Source organism: Rhinoderma darwinii, unplaced genomic scaffold (genome assembly GCF_050947455.1).
Source record: "Rhinoderma darwinii isolate aRhiDar2 unplaced genomic scaffold, aRhiDar2.hap1 Scaffold_799, whole genome shotgun sequence".
NCBI classification, from domain to species: Eukaryota; Metazoa; Chordata; class Amphibia; order Anura; family Rhinodermatidae; genus Rhinoderma; species Rhinoderma darwinii.
This window is the reverse complement of record NW_027464363.1, coordinates 16318-33378: the sequence shown is the minus strand read 5'-3', so window position 1 is coordinate 33378 and position 17061 is coordinate 16318. Positions and strand designations below refer to the sequence as shown.

The following is a 17061-nucleotide window of genomic DNA, read 5'->3' as shown; positions in this document are numbered from 1 at the left end:
TACAGGGAGCAGTGTGTGGTAATATCTACAGGGAGCAGTGTGTGGTAATATCTACAGGGAGCAGTGTGTGGTATTCTCTACAGGGAGCAGTGTGTGTGGTATTCTCTACAGGGAGCAGTGTGTGTGGTAATATCTACAGGGAGCAGTGTGTGGTAATATCTACAAGGAGTAGTGTGTGTGGTAATATCTACAGGGAGCAGTGTGTGTGGTAATATCTACAGGGAGCAGTGTGGTAATATCTACAGGGAGCAGTGTGTGTGGTAATATCTACAGGGAGCAGTGTGTGTGGTAATATCTACAGGGAGCAGTGTGTGTGGTTATATCTACAGGGAGGTGTGTGTGGTAATATCTACAGGGAGCAGTGTGTGTGGTAATATCTACAGGGAGCAGTGTGTGGTAATATCTACAGGGAGCAGTGTGTGTGGTAATATCTACAGGGAGCAGTGTGTGTGGTAATATCTACAGGGAGCAGTGTGTGTGGTTATATCTACAGGGAGGTGTGTGTGGTAATATCTACAGGGAGGTGTGTGTGGTAATATCTACAGGGAGCAGTGTGTGTGGTAATATCTACAGGGAGCAGTGTGTGTGGTAATATCTACAGGGAGCAGTGTGTGGTAATATCTACAGGGAGCAGTGTGTGTGGTAATATCTACAGGGAGCAGTGTGTGGTAATATCTACAGAGAGCAGTGTGTGGTAATATCTACAGGGAGCAGTGTGTGGTAATATCTACAAGTGGCAGTGTGTGGCATTCCCTACAGGGAGCAATGTGTGGCATTCCCTACATGGAGCAGTGTGTGGCATTCACTACAGGGAGCAGTGTGTGTGGTAATATCTACAGGGAGCAGTGTGTGTGGTAATATCTACAGGGAGCAGTGTGTGTGTGTGGTAATATGTACAGGGAGCAGTGTGTGGTAATATGTACAGGGAGCAGTGTGTGTGGTAATATCTACAGGGGGCAGTGTGTGTGGTAATATCTACAGGGAGCAGTGTGTGTGGTAATATCTACAGGGAGCAGTGTGTGGTAATATATACAGGGAGCAGTGTGTGTGGTAATATATACAGGGAGCAGTGTGTGTGGTAATATCTACAGGGAGCAGTGTGTGGTAATATCTACAGGGAGCAGTGTGTGTGGTAATATCTACAGGGAGCAGTGTGTGTGGTAATATCTACAGGGAGCAGTGTGTGTGGTAATATCTACAGGGAGCAGTGTGTGTGTGGTAATATCTACAGGGAGCAGTGTGTGTGGTAATATTTACAGGGAGCAGTGTGTGGTAATATCTACAAGGAGCAGTGTGTGTGGTAATATCTACAGGGAGCAGTGTGTGGTAATATCTACAGGGGGGCTGTGTGTGTGGTAATATCTACAGGGAGCAGTGTGTGTGTGGTAATATCTACAGGGAGCAGTGTGTGTGGTAATATTTACAGGGAGCAGTGTGTGGTAATATCTACAGGGAGCAGTGTGTGTGGTAATATCTACAGGGGGGCTGTGTGTGTGGTAATATCTACAGGGAGCAGTGTGTGGTAATATCTACAGGGAGCAGTGTGTGGTAATATCTACAGGGAGCAGTGTGTGGTAATATGTACAGGGAGCAGTGTGTGTGGTAATATATACAGGGAGCAGTGTGTGTGGTAATATCTACAGGGAGCAGTGTGTGGTAATATCTACAGGGAGCAGTGTGTGTGGTAATATCTACAGGGAGCAGTGTGTGGTAATATCTACAGGGAGCAGTATGTGTGGTAATATCTACAGGGAGCAGTGTGTGTGGTAATATCTACAGGGAGCAGTGTGTGTGGTAATATCTACAGGGAGCAGTGTGTGTGGTAATATTTACAGGGAGCAGTGTGTGGTAATATCTACAGGGAGCAGTGTGTGTGGTAATATCTACAGGGAGCAGTGTGTGTGGTAATATCTACGGGGGGGCTGTGTGTGTGGTAATATCTACAGGGAGCAGTGTGTGGTAATATCTACAGGGAGCAGTGTGTGTGGTAATATATACAGGGAGCAGTGTGTGTGGTAATATCTACAGGGAGCAGTGTGTGGTAATATCTACAGGGAGCAGTGTGTGTGGTAATATCTACAGGGAGCAGTGTGTGGTAATATCTACAGGGAGCAGTGTGTGTGGTAATATCTACAGGGAGCAGTGTGTGATAATATCTATAGGGAGCAGTGTGTGGTAATATATACAGGGAGCAGTGTGTGGTAATATCTACAGGGAGCAGTGTGTGTGGTAATATAGCAGTGTGTGTGGTAATATATACAGGGAGCAGTGTGTGGTAATATGTACAGGGAGCAGTGTGTGTGGTAATATGTACAGGGAGCAGTGTGTGTGGTAATATCTACAGGGAGCAGTGTGTGTGGTAATATCTACAGGGAGCAGTGTGTGTGGTAATATCTACAGGGGGGCTGTGTGTGTGGTAATATCTACAGGGGGCAGTGTGTGTGGTAATATCTACAGGGAGCAGTGTGTGTGGTAATATCTACAGGGAGCAGTGTGTGGTAATATCTACAGGGAGCAGTGTGGTATTATCTACAGGGAGCAGTGTGTGGCATTCCCTACAGGGAGCAGTGTGTGTGGTAATATCTACAGGGAGCAGTGTGTGGTAATATCTACAGGGAGCAGTGTGTGTGGTAATATGTACAGGGAGTAGTGTGTGGTAATATCTACAGAGAGCAGTGTGTGGTAATATCTACAGGGAGCAGTGTGTGGTAATATCTACAAGGGGCAGTGTGTGGCATTCCCTACAGGGAGCAATGTGTGGCATTCCCTACAGGGAGCAGTGTGTGGCATTCCCTACAGGGAGCAGTGTGTGTGGTAATATCTACAGGGAGCAGTGTGTGTGGTAATATCTACAGGGAGCAGTGTGTGGTAATATCTACAGGGAGCAGTGTGTGGTAATATATACAGGGAGCAGTGTGTGGTAATATGTACAGGGAGCAGTGTGTGGTAATATGTACAGGGAGCAGTGTGTGTGGTAATATCTACAGGGGGCAGTGTGTGTGGTAATATCTACAGGGGGCAGTGTGTGTGGTAATATCTACAGGGAGCAGTGTGTGTGGTAATATCTACAGGGAGCAGTGTGTGTGTGGTAATATATACAGGGAGCAGTGTGTGTGGTAATATCTACAGGGAGCAGTGTGTGGTAATATCTACAGGGAGCATTGTGTGGTAATATCTACAGGGAGCAGTGTCTGTGGTAATATCTACAGGGAGCAGTGTGTGTGGTAATCTCTACAGGGAGCAGTGTGTGGTAATATCTACAGGGAGCAGTGTGTGGTAATATCTACAGGGAGCAGTGTGTGTGGTAATATCTACAGGGAGCAGTGTGTGTGGTAATATCTACAGGGAGCAGTGTGTGGTAATATCTACAGGGAGCAGTGTGTGTGGTAATATCTACAGGGAGCAGTGTGTGTGGTAATATCTACAGGGAGCAGTGTGTGGTAATATCTACAGGGAGCAGTGTGTGTGGTAATATCTACAGGGAGCAGTGTGGTAATATCTACAGGGAGCAGTGTGTGTGGTAATATCTACAGGGAGCAGTGTGTGTGGTAATATCTACAGGGAGCAGTGTGTGTGGTAATATCTACAGGGAGCAGTGTGTGGTAATATCTACAGGGAGCAGTGTGTGTGTGGTAATATCTACAGGGAGCAGTGTGTGTGGTAATATCTACAGGGAGCAGTGTGTGTGGTAATATCTACAGGGAGCAGTGTGTGGTAATATCTACAGGGAGCAGTGTGTGTGGTAATATCTACAGGGAGCAGTGTGTGTGGTAATATCTACAGGGAGCAGTGTGTGTGGTAATATCTACAGGGAGCATTGTGTGGTAATATCTACAGGGAGCAGTGTGTGTGTGGTAATATCTACAGGGAGCAGTGTGTGTGGTAATATCTACAGGGAGCAGTGTGTGTGGTAATATCTACAGGGAGCAGTGTGTGGTAATATCTACAGGGAGCAGTGTGTGTGGTAATATCTACAGGGAGCAGTGTGTGTGGTAATATCTACAGGGAGCAGTGTGTGTGGTAATATGTACAGGGAGCAGTGTGTGTGGTAATATGTACAGGGAGCAGTGTGTGTGGTAATATCTACAGGGAGCAGTGTGTGGTAATATCTACAGGGAGCAGTGTGTGTGGTAATATTTACAGGGAGCAGTGTGGTAATATCTACAAGGAGCAGTGTGTGTGGTAATATCTACAGGGAGCAGTGTGTGTAGTAATATCTACAGGGAGCAGTGTGTGTGGTAATATTTACAGGGAGCAGTGTGTAGTAATATCTCCAGGGAGCAGTGTGTGGTAATATCTACAGGGGGGCTGTGTGTGTGGTAATATCTACAGGGAGCAGTGTGGTAATATCTACAGGGAGCAGTGTGTGTGGTAATATCTACAGGGAGCAGTGTGTGTGGTAATATCTACAGGGAGCAGTGTGTGTGGTAATATCTACAGGGGGGCTGTGTGTGGCCCTATCTACAAGGGGCAGTGTGTGGCAATATAAATTCTTCACACCGCGCAATCACGGAAATATAAACCCCCTCACACCGCGCAATCACCAGAAATATAAACCCCTCACACCGCGCAATCACCGGAAATATAAACCCTTCACACCGCGCAATCACCGGAAATATAAAACCCTTCACACCGCGCAATCACCGGAAATATAAAACGTTCTGTTTCTCAAAATGGCGTCGCAAAACTGTTTTCTATTTTGGACAAATTTTTCTTTCCTTGTCGAAGATAAATCTATAAATTTGGTGTCGTCGTAATCGTATTGACCCGGAGAATAAAGGTAACAAGTTATTTTCACCGCATGGTGAACGCTGCAAAAACGAAACCTAAAAATCAATAGGATTCACTGCGTTTTCCGCTATTCCAGCCCACAATTGTTTCCTCTTACCCAGTACATTATAGGGGACATTAAAGGGGTTTTCCACGATCGGACAACTGACGACCTCCACCAGATAGGCCATCGGTATATGATCTGTGGGGGTCTGACACCCGGACCCCACACCGCTCAACTGCTCCGGCTGCCTCCGGGCACCAGACGTCCATGCTGAAAGCAGATGCTCCGGTCACGGAATAGAGCGGTCGTGCTGCAGTGTTAAAGTGAATAGGAGCAGAGCCTTTAGTTCTGCAGAACGGCCGCTGTTCAGTGGTCGGAGCCATTTGCTTCCGGCTCCAACTACTGCATACCGATCAAAACATCCGGCAGCCGGAGCAGCTGATCTGTGCGGGGTCCGGGTGTCGGACCCCCACCATCATATACTGATGACCTATCCAGTGGAGGTCATCCGTTGTCTGATCGTGGAAATCCCCTTTTAAAATTACTTCACGTCCAGCACAAGACATGTTCTCATACGGCTATGTCAACGGAAAAACCAAAAAGTTCTGGCTTTTGGAAGGAGGGAGGAAAAATTTGAATTGGCTGCGTGTCCAAGGGGTTAAGTACCGTATATGTCGGCGTATAAGACGACTGGGCGTATAAGACGACCCCCAACTTTTACCCTTAAAATATAGAATTTAAGATATACTCACCATTTCGTGCAGGAGCGCTTCACTATGGCCATCGGCGGCAGGACCCAGGACTCTCTGTCTCTTTGAACTCGCGCATGTGCAGATAGGCTGCTTCATCGCTCGAGATCTGAGAGGCAGGGAATGAGAGGAAAGGGCGGGCCAGAGGATCTTACAGAGATGTTCCCTGGCGGCTAATACCGGCTTCCCTCAGATCCGTGGCGGATTCCGTGAATCCCGGGAGCCTGTGTACCGGACTGCAGGCTCACAAGGTAACACACAACCTGTGTGTAGACAATATGTAGACTAGGGATGTCACGATACCAGAATTTGGACTTCGATACCGATACTTCGTTTAGTATTGCGATTTCGATACTTTTGCCAACAGTAATAAAAAAAAAATTCTTCCGTTTTCTGATGTGAGGCGCGACGTGTGATGAATTTTGAACGCACCTCACATTAATAGTAATTAATCCCATCATGTTTCTCAGTCATATTGGGTTAATGTGCGAGGTACATGATGGGGTTAATTACTATTAATGTGAGGAACATGGAGGGTAAATTCATCGCACCTCGCGCCTCACATTAATAAGTGAATGAAAGCCGTGTTTATTTCATTTTTTTACAGCGTACACATCATAAATGATGCAAAAACATTGTTGTCCGCGCCATTACTGAATGTGTGTATTTTATGTATTGAGACTTATTTTAATGTTTATTGTAAAAAAGGTGAAGGTGTATTTATTTTTTTTACAATTTAACAATACTTTGTTTTTACTTTATTTTTAAACTTTAATGTACTGACATATATCAGATATGTGCCAGTACATTAACCTGTGGACGGATAATACACAGGCAGTTGTTAGGACATACTTGGGTATGTCCTAACAACATGAAATATGGTAAGACAGCCATGGGGTCCGTCAATAGACCCTGGGCTGTCTGCCCATATATGGTATGGCCCTCGATCGCGTCACAGGAATTCCCTGTGACGCGATCCAGGGGCATCCCCCCTTCTCACTTTCCCCTGAATGCTGCAGTCAGCTGTGATCGCAGCATTCAGGGGAATAACGGCGGAGATGAGCGGTTTCTCTGATCTCCGCCGTTTATAGAGCGGGGCTGCGGCTGTGTAATACAGCCATTGCCCCGCTCCTGACAGGAAGTGCGCGCGCGGTCAGCATGAGGTGATGCGGCCGGCGCTGCACTAATGAGCGTCAGTTCAGGCACTGAAGACAGAACATGGGGGTGTTTTGTAGCGCGCCCGCCATGTTCTGTCTCCAGTGCCGCCGCTCATTAGTGCAGCGCTGGCCGCATTGCATCATCCTGACCCCGCGAACTTAACATGACTCAGGAGCGGGGCTGTGGCTGAATTACACAGCCGCAGCCGCGCTCCCATACATTCATGTGTATTATACTGAGCTGTGCGGCTGCAACGTGCATCCCTAATGTAGACAATATCCGGCATATAAGACGACCCCACACTTTTGACATTTTTTTAAGGGTGTAAAAAGTCGTCTTGTACGCCGATATATACGGTACATAAGAAGAGACAAACATTATTGAATGACAGACTGGTCCAGAGGGAGAGAGACCCTGCCCTCGTAGACTACTAGGGGAAGCACGGGAGAAATCTAGACGATGATGTGAGGAACAGATAAAATGAGAACAAAGAAGGTCTTATGAGGACCGGAGATTATGTGTGGGGAGGTATTGGGAGATTAGGGCAGAGATGTATGGAGGGGATGGTTTGTTGACAGCCTTGCATGTAATTTTTAATATGTATAACTTAATTTGGTAGGCAATGGGTGGCCAGTGACCGCAGAGGTGGAATGAGGGGAGAGGTAGATTTACCCTTGCAGCTGAGTTGAGAATGGGTAGGAGGGGTGCAATAGTGTTAGATGGGAAGCCACAGAGAAGGGTGTTGGAGTAGTCTAGACAGTAGATGATGAGGGCATATATACTAGAATTTATGTCTGTTCGAGGAAAGACTGACTTCAAGAGAGTTTTTGAGGTGGAGGCAGCAAGAAGTGGTAAGCGCTTGGCTGTGCTATTTGAAATTAAGGGTTATCACAATGCAGCGGACCTGTGAGACGGGGAAATGTGTGGAGCCATTAACTGTGATTTGATAGTTCTGGTAAGGGGGTTGAGTGAAATGGGGTAAAGATGATTCCGTTTTCTCCATGTTAATCTTAAGGAAGTGGGAGGTGAAAGAGGAGATAACTGTTAGACACTCTAGATAGCAGGGAGGTAACATCAAGACCAGAGGTAAATTTGACCAAAGATTTAGATGGAGAAGAGTAAGGGATCCAGAACACTGAGACCCATAAGGGAGCGATAGTAAATCTTTAGTTGGTAAGGTATGAGGAGATCCAGGAGAGGGCCAAGTCTGTGATGTCAAGGGACTAGAGAATTTGTATCAGGAGGGTGTGTTCGACTGTGCCGAAGGTGGTGGACAGGTCTAGAAGGAGGAGCACAGAGTAATGTAGAAACAGAGGACAGGTCTAGAAGAAGGAGGAGCACAGAGTAATGTAGAAGCAGAGGACAGGTCTAGAAGAAGGAGGAGCACAGAGTAATGTAGAAGCAGAGGACAGGTCTAGAAGGAGGAGCACAGAGTAATGTAGAAGCAGAGGACAGGTCTAGAAGGAGAGGCACAGAGTAATGTAGAAGCAGAGGACCGGTCTAGAAGGAGAAGCACAGAGTAATGTAGTAGCAGAGGACAGGTCTAGAAGGAGGAGCACAGAGTAATGTAGAAGCAGAGGACAGGTCTAGAAGGAGGAGCACAGAGTAATGTAGAAGCAGAGGACAGGTCTAGAAGAAGGAGCACAGAGTAATGTAGAAGCAGAGGACAGGTCTAGAAGAAGGAGGAGCACAGAGTAATGTAGAAGCAGAGGACAGGTCTAGAAGAAGGAGGAGCACAGAGTAATGTAGAAGCAGAGGACAGGTCTAGAAGCAGGAGCACAGAGTAATGTAGAAGCAGAGGACAGGTCTAGAAGGAGGAGCACAGAGTAATGTAGAAGCAGAGGACAGGTCTAGAAGGAGGAGCACAGAGTAATGTAGAAGCAGAGGACAGGTCTAGAAAGAGGAGCACAGAGTAATGTAGAAGCAGAGGACAGGTCTAGAAGGAGGAGCACAGAGTAATGTAGAAGCAGAGGACAGGTCTAGAAGAAGGAGGAGCACAGAGTAATGTAGAAGCAGAGGACAGGTCTAGAAGGAGGAGCACAGAGTAATGTAGAAGCAGAGGACAGGTCTAGAAGGAGGAGCACAGAGTAATGTAGAAGCAGAGGACAGGTCTAGAAGGAGGAGCACAGAGTAATGTAGAAGCAGAGGACAGGTCTAGAAGGAGGAGCACAGAGTAATGTAGAAGCAGAGGACAGGTCTAGAAGGAGGAGCACAGAGTAATGTAGAAGCAGAGGACAGGTCTAGAAGGAGAGGCACAGAGTAATGTAGAAACAGAGGACAGGTCTAGAAGGAGGAGCACAGAGTAATGTAGAAGCAGAGGACAGGTCTAGAAGGAGCACAGAATAATGAAGAAGTGGGGGAACAGGTTTAAAAGGAAAAGCACCAAGTAATGTAGACGATGGAGGACAGGTCACGCTTTACAGAAGTCTGTGTGTAAGATGTGACTGCTAAGTGATAAGATAATGCAGAGATCCTGCACACCCAGCACAATACATGCTGCTTCCTCACACTAAACTACCAGGACATACACACTGTATTGGTGGGACGTTCTGCGCATGCACACTGGTCTGGCGGGATCTTCTGCGCCTGCACACTGGACTGGCGGGAACTTCCGCGCCTGCACACTGGTCTGGCGGGACCTTCCGCGCCTGCACACTGGTCTGGCGGGACCTTCCGCGCCTGCACACTGGTCTGGCGGGACCTTCCACGCCTGCACACTGGTCTGGCGGGACCTTCCGTGCCTGCGCACTGGTCTGGCGGGACCTTCCGCGCCTGCGCACTGGTCTGGCGGGACCTTCCACGCCTGCGCACTGGTCTGGCGGGACCTTCTGCGCCTGCCCGCTGGTCTGGCGGGACCTTCCGCGCCTGCCCGCTGGTCTGGCGGGACCTTCCGCGCCTGCCCACTGGTCTGGCGGGAACTTCCGCTCCTCCACACTGGTCTGGCGGGACCTTCCGCACATGCTCGCAGGACTGGCGGGACCTTCCGCACATGCTCGCAGGACTGGCGGGACCTTCTGCACATTCACACGTGACCGCCGGTTCCCATTAACCATGGTTAGTATCTGTCTTTCAGATGTGAATAAAGTTGCTATCCGGTAAAATAATCTACAAGGAATAGGGAAATACTTTAATAATTAAGAATTTTAGATGTCTCTGAAGATCCAGGATCTCTGAGGTAACTTCTAATATCTGTAAAAACTTATATTAGGGGTGTATTCATTCATAAAGGGCATCTGTCACACTGACCACCAGTCTGATCTGTTGGCAGCAGATTATATAGCAGGAGGACCTGAGCAGATTGTGTCTCTCCATTCTTTTCTATAGGAGTTACAGGAACCGCCTAACAAGGCCACCCAGAGGTGGAGCCGCATCTATCAGACATTTCTGGCATATCCTGGGGAGAGTTGTCCGTGTTGGGAATACCCCTTTATTCCATGTGGTGACGGCTCTGAGAAGATGTTTCTCTCAATGATCAATAAGTGAGGTTCTGTATGTCACACGTGATGATGTCCCCTGTATGATCTCCATCTTCTCCTTAATTCATAAAGACATCTGCAGTACTAGATCCTCCAGTTCCTCCAGTTTTCTCATCTTCTCCTCCACAACGTTCCTTCTCCTGAATGACCCACCAAGGATGGACAAGGACAGGAATGAGATGAGCAGAAGAATATTAGACTTCACCTTGGAGATCATCTACCTGCTGAGCGGAGAGGTAAACTTTTCTACATTATAGAACAAGTCACACATAGGGAAGGGACAATACATAATAGGAAGAATCCCGTGTCCTGTATAACAGCGTCCAGACCTTCCAAGTGACGTCAAGAAGCTGAAGATCAGCCACCAATATGGTCAGTTATGTGTCATGTCACCAATGCAGCAATAGTAATGTTGTAGAGTAATGACAATGACAAGGAACCAGGAGGATCAGGATGACATCTATATAGAAACATAGAAGATGACGGCAGGAGGAGAGCACATGGTCCATCTAGTCCCCCAATATTATTTCCTTTTTAGTTTTGGCCTCGTTCTATTTTCTCAATGTCTTTTTGTAGGTGAGGTCTCCAGTATTACAGATGTGGGGTCACTAGAGGTCTATACAGCGGGGTCACAATCTCCCTCTTTCTACTGAGGGGGGAATACTGTGTTCAGTTCTCTAAGTGTCTCTCTCCATACACAGGAGTACACAATAGTGAAGAAGACATCGTGTGACTGTACGACTCCCATCATCCATGAGTCAGGAGGATGGAGCAGTAGTCCCATCACAGAGCCTCCCCCTCACTCCCGGATACATGAGAAGAAGATCTTAGAACTGATCTACAAGATGACGGAGCTGCTGACTGGAGAGGTGACACTGCTGGGAATGCTGGGAAATTCTACAGTAACCGCACTGGAGGTGTCTCGGTGATGACTATCTGTAAAGGATCTGCCAGGTACTACGTCTGTGTATACTCCCGGGATTAATCAGTCGACACCTGAGGCCAGACCTCTTAGACTGACACCGGCTCCCACCAACCAGGGTGGCAGGCTCAGGAGTGGGAGAGCCTATCGCGGCCTGGTCAGTCGGAGTTAGCTCCGCCCCCTGTCCATTTATACCTGCCGTGTTCTCTTCCTCTGCTTGTTGAGGCCTTAATACCGTCATGTGCAGTACATATACACGTGTGTACAATGACATGTAATGTAGGAGATCCACAATTTCGGCTCCTTTTACATCACATTAGATCCCTACATTTCGTGCTGCCGGCTGCTCATAATTCTGCATTAGAGGTCACATTACATTGTACAGCGCTGGCGGCCGTTCTGGATACAGGAGCCATGAAGACGAGCAGGACGCGCTGTCTCCTAATGCAGAGTTATGGGCAGCCGGCAGGGTGGACTATGGGCAGTCGTGCTGTAGTCAGAAGTAAACCTGGTAATACAAGTCATGTAGAAAGACGATTATCGGCACACTCCGGCAGTATAATAGTTTCCTATATAATGTCAGTATAATCGGAGGTTCTCTTTAATATTACAAGTTATGGGTACTAGATTCTGGAGATGGGACGGTGATCCAGGGATTTATTCTGATTTCCAGATTTGGAGTCGGGGAAGAGTTTTCCCCTAATGAGACAATTGTCATCCACCTCATGGGGGTTTTATCTTCCTCTGGATCAACACGGTCGGATTATAGGTTGGTCTTGATGGACTTGTGTCTTTTTTCATCCTTAGTAACTATGTAACACAGAATGTATGGAGCTAAATTTACCTCTAATATAAAGTACAACGTGTTCCGAAAAAACAATCTCACAATGTCTTGGATAAGTAAAATCTTATTCCCACTTATGATACGTCTCCACATGGCGTAAACACGGCGGAACGTCAAACTCATTTTTGGCGTGACGTGTAGATGAGATTTGTTAAAATCTCATCCTCATTGCTACTACTGTAATACGCTGCAGATTTCCTCGCAATTAAATACTTTGCAGAAAATCTGCATCTTATCAGCCCCGTGTGCACATACCCTTAAAGTAACACGTCAGATTTGAGAAATGGTTCTCTTAAACAGGTCAAAAATAGGCCATAATTTCCACTCCCAGAGGAGTCCCTGACATCACTGTCCATATATGGACAGAGACGTCAGGGGCTCCCTCTAGAAGCACAATTTCCAGCCAAGTTGACGGCAACGCAAATGATTCCGCTCCTAGAGGGAGCTTCAGTGGCGCTATCTACAGGGGATGAGGTGCTATCTGCAGGGGTTTGGCATAAGTTTGATTAAACTAAGGGGGAGATGTGCCGGCACTTGTAGAGAGAGCCGGCGGACAGAAAAGTACAACCCTGTTCCATTCTGCCAATATTTATTTATGTGACACCTGCCCAGGGCATCAGGAGTTGGAAAGTATATAGCCATGTCGTGAAGGGGTTAATTAATATGTATAGAAAATATTGCCTACAGAGGTGTACACAGCCTTTAAGAGGCTAATAAGCAAGTGACACCCAGACCATTTTTGGTTGCAGGTAACTAAATAGAGGCGTCCTGTGTCCCGCCACTTTCATGTGTATCCGCGTCCACAGAGGGCAGATACAGGTAAATATTATGGTGGAGCAGGGAGCTAGTTACGCCCCGCCGTTCGCTCTGGTAGTCCACAGTCTCCTTTAGGCCTGTGGCTTACAAGGTGCAGGGACCTCGACACCGGTAGTGAGGACCTCAACATTGTAATTCCGGCTCTGATCAGTACACATAGAAGTGTAGAGAGAAGTGTCTGATATATAGACAGATACACAGTAGTCATGTATTCAGTCACTGTGTGTTTCCTACAGATGGATCCAGTAGGAGAAATCCGCCAGAGAGATGTCCCAGTCCTCTGTATTCCCAGGACTGTCCAGAGGAAAATCCCAATGTCCCAGAGAATCATCAGGTAGATGAAGCTGAGCCGTATACCAGATCTATATAGGGGGTGCGGAGCTTTTTGGTCCTCCGGTCATAGATGGGGTCATAGAGTTTGGTGGTTTCTTATGTTGATCTGTTAGATTCTTCGCACTCTCTGCTGTATTGTTACATATGTGAAATCAGAGGGAAGATCTGACTGATATTAAAGTGGAGGATGAAGAAGAAGAGCGGGTGAGGGGCGCTCAACCGTGTAAGAGTGAAGTGGAGGAGGAAATTCCAGGAGGTGTTACCAGAGGTCAGTAATAATGAATTTAGAAAGTGAACTCCGTGGTTTATTAACTCCTTAACGCCGAAGGACGGATATATCCGTCCTCAGCAGCTGCTAGTTCGCGCAGGAGGACGGATATATCCGTCCTGTGATGGCGCGGGTACTGCCAGTGTACCCACGCGATCAGCGGCAGGAGCACGGCTGTTATACACAGCCTGGCTCCTGCTGCAACTGCCGGAATCGAAGCGCGCTCCGATTCCGGCAGTTTAACCCATTAAATGCCGCTGTCAATAGTGACAGCGGCATCTAATGTGTTTGACAGAGGGAGGGAGCTCCCTCTGTCACCCGATCGGCGCCCCCGCAAACAAATCGTGGGTCGCCGTCGGGTTTCCATGACAGCCGGGGGTCTAACAAAGACGCCGGAGGCATGACCTAACAGGCTGCCTGTCAGTTTTACACTGACAGGCAATAATGCTTCGGTATACGAAGTATACCAAAGCATTATATATGCGATCGGCACATCGCATAGTGACGTCCCCTGGTGGGACTTAAAAAAAATATGTCAATCAGTTAAATAAATTTGTTAAAAAAAAAAAAAATAATTACAGTCAAAATCAAATAAAACTACTTTTTTTCCCAAAAAGTGGTTTTACTCAGTAAAAGTGTCAAAACAAATCACACATGCACATATATGGTATCCCCGCGATCGTAACAACTTGACCAATAAAATGAACACATTAATTAAACCGCCGGATGAACGGCGTCCAAAAAAACTGCAAAAAACAACGGCAAAATTCTCTCTTTTCTCCCATTCCCCCCATAAAAAATAAAATTAAAATTAATCTATAAGTCCTATGTACCCCAAAATAGTACTAATGAAAACTACGCATTGGCCCGCAAAAATCAAGCCCCCATACGGCCACATCGACGGAAAAATAAAAACATTACGTCTCTTGGAACGCGGCGATGCAAAAACAAGTAATTTTTTTCTAAAATGCTTTTTATTGTGCAAACGCAGGAAAACATATAAAACCTTTACATATTTGGTATCCCCGTTATCGTGCCGACCCATAGAATAAAGTGAACATGTTATTTACGCGGCACAGTAAACAGCGTAAATTTATAACGTGAAAATTAATGCTGGAATAGCGGCTTATTTTCAATATTCTCCTAAAATAAAGTTAATAAAAGTTAATCAATATATTATAAGCATCTAAAAATGGTACAATTACAAAATACAACTCGTCCCGCAAAAAACAAGCCCTTATACGGCGATGTCCACGGAATAAAAAAAAAGTTACGACTCTTGGAATGCGACCGTGAAAAAACAAAAAATAATCCTTGGTGATTAACGTGCAAAATGGCCCGGTCAATAAGGGGTTAAGTAGGACCTGCTGTGTTATTTGTTGTTGTTTTTTTAACCACATTCCTCCCCTTATACTTGGCGTCCTCCAGATTCCAACGCTGTCATTTTCTTTTTTGCCCCCCTCCATGTTGTTCCACTACAGCCCTTACTCCGTTTTGCACCTAACATATGCGTGTTGTAATTAAAGGTACAAAGAGGAGACACCATCTCTCCTCAGTAGGCGTTGCCTCACTTTTTGCTGTGACGCTGTCCAATCAGAGCGGACCACTTCACAGCGATGCAGAAAACCTGCTGATTTTGAGAAATTTCCTGCAGGTCTTTGCATCGCTGTGAGGCTGTCCACTATGATTAGATAGCGTCACAGCAATGAGCGAGTCAACATCTACTGAGGAGAGAAAAGGTCTTCTCCTTTCTGTTCTCTTTAAGGTGGGGTTCCTCCTTAGTTCTACATTACAGTAACACGTCAGACACTGTATTATACATAGTGCAGGACCTGAGGGAGCTGTGACTGCACATAGAAGTTCTCTACAAGGCGCTCTCTGAATCCGGTCATGCACTAGGTTTAGCATCAGATTTTGGGGGGCAGCGGCTGCGATTAACAGCGGCACTCTAGGCCGAGATCTAGAAAAGCTCAGTTCAACCACTTACAGAGAATGTGTCATCAGAAAATGATCTATTGTTTAAATCAAGTTTCTGTTAAACATGTTTTTTATGATTTTTTGGTGTTTTTTTTTATATTATTTTTTTGTCTTTATCTAATCTTGCAGTTTGCCCTCTGGCCAATGAGTCTCATAGTAGACTGCTCCTTACAGTTCTCAGCAGTCATCTCATTATCATCACAGGCAGGATTACACTGACAGGTAACATCTATATATGTAGATAACAAAGAATCCACCATTCATAATAGACTGACCCTTCCTGTTCTGTAGAGATCATTTCTCAGCACTCATCTCCTTATCATCACAGGCAGGATTACACTGACAGGTAACATCTATATATAGATAATACAGAATCCACCATTCATAATGGACTGACCCTTCCTGTTCTGTATAAATCACTTCTCATCACACCTCTCATTATCATCACAGGCAGGATTACACTGACAGGTAACATCTATATATGTATATAACAAAGAATCCACCATTCATAATAGACTGACCCTTCCTGTTCTGTAGAGATCATTTCTCAGCACTCATCTCATTATCATCACAGGCAGGATTACACTGACAGGTAACGTGTATATATAGATAATACAGAATCCACCATTCATAATGTACCATCTCATTATCATTACAGGCAGGGTTACACTGACAGGTTACACCTATATATATATACTTGATTTTGCGTGTTTGTGTGTGTGTGTGTGTGTGTGGGGGGGGGGGTGCTTGCCGCTGATTCTTCAAAACAGCTGATAAGCGGCTATGAAGTATCAGCGGCGCGCATTAACACTCCGCTCTGCCCCATACACTCACACACACACACACACACACACACACAGCACTGCAGACACGAGAAAAGTGTTAAAGGGGTCGTCCAGGAAAACATGGCGCCGCACCTGTCCTCAGGTCGGGTGTGGTATTACAGCTCTGTCCTATTCACTTCAATGGAGGTGAACTGCAATACCAGACACAACCTGAGGACAGGTGCGGCGCTTTGTCTCCAATCCGGACACCCCTTCTGTCCTGAGATGACCCGACGGGGGAGGCGGGTGTCAGAGCCACCCACCGCCATCACTGCAGACAGAACCACAACTACGGCATGAGGGCAGGGCTTGTCCTGAGTGCACTGTCTCTCGTTATGGACAGATTTATAGTCACATGAACCCCGTCAGATGAACCGGTAACCTAGGTCCGATCACATGACAGAGGGGGATCACCAAAAACGCTGTGCACCCTCAGCCCGTCCATCCAGCCATTTCCTGGTTATATCTGCGTCTGGGAAAGCTGGGTGACCACCATTACCCCTCCTACTGGAGTGTGAGAGGTTCATTAGTCACATCCCCAAACTCTCCAGTAGGAGGGGTAATGGTGGTCACCCAGCTTTCCCAGACCCCTGAACGGTAAATCTCTCTAGTTGTGCTGAGAATGTTTGGGAATGTGACAGGGGTCTGGGAAAGCTGGGTACCACACTAACACCAGGCATATTATCACCCAGCATTCCCAGGACAGTTACATCATGTGTCCTTTATACAGAGTCTCCTGCACGACTACAGGGGGGGCCGTCGGGTGGGGGGGGGGTCACGAGAGCGGGGGTCTGTGAGATAGAGAGTGGGACAGACACACACATCTTACATGCAGTGCAGCTGGTCTTCATGATGGCGCCTGCTCTCTCCCTGCAAACAGCTGCTCTGCTGTGTGACTCTGACCTGCGTCTGCGCAGTAC

The 17061-nt window shown here is 46.7% G+C and overlaps 1 protein-coding gene across 5 annotated transcripts in view; it reads left to right on the top strand.

Moving 5' to 3' along the window:
* Positions 1-15828, top strand: part of LOC142731470 (uncharacterized) — a 46333-nt gene extending 30505 nt beyond the window's left edge. Inside the window, exons 2-6 of one of the 5 annotated variants that reach the window (XR_012878941.1) lie at positions 10230-10393; positions 10859-11111; positions 12976-13073; positions 13186-13340; positions 15447-15828. Coding sequence is in view for 1 of the 5 variants with exons in the window: in XM_075849408.1 (XP_075705523.1) it covers positions 11782-11848; positions 12976-13073; positions 13229-13340; positions 15447-15562 (393 nt within the window). In the remaining 4 variants the exon portion in view is untranslated. Of the gene's footprint in view, positions 1-10229; positions 10394-10438; positions 10530-10858; positions 11112-11775; positions 11849-12622; positions 12743-12975; positions 13341-15446 lie in introns of those variants that run through there. The other 4 variants (XR_012878940.1, XR_012878942.1, XM_075849408.1 and 1 more) reach the window with 4 other exon arrangements.
* Positions 15829-17061: the final 1233 nt, after the last annotated feature.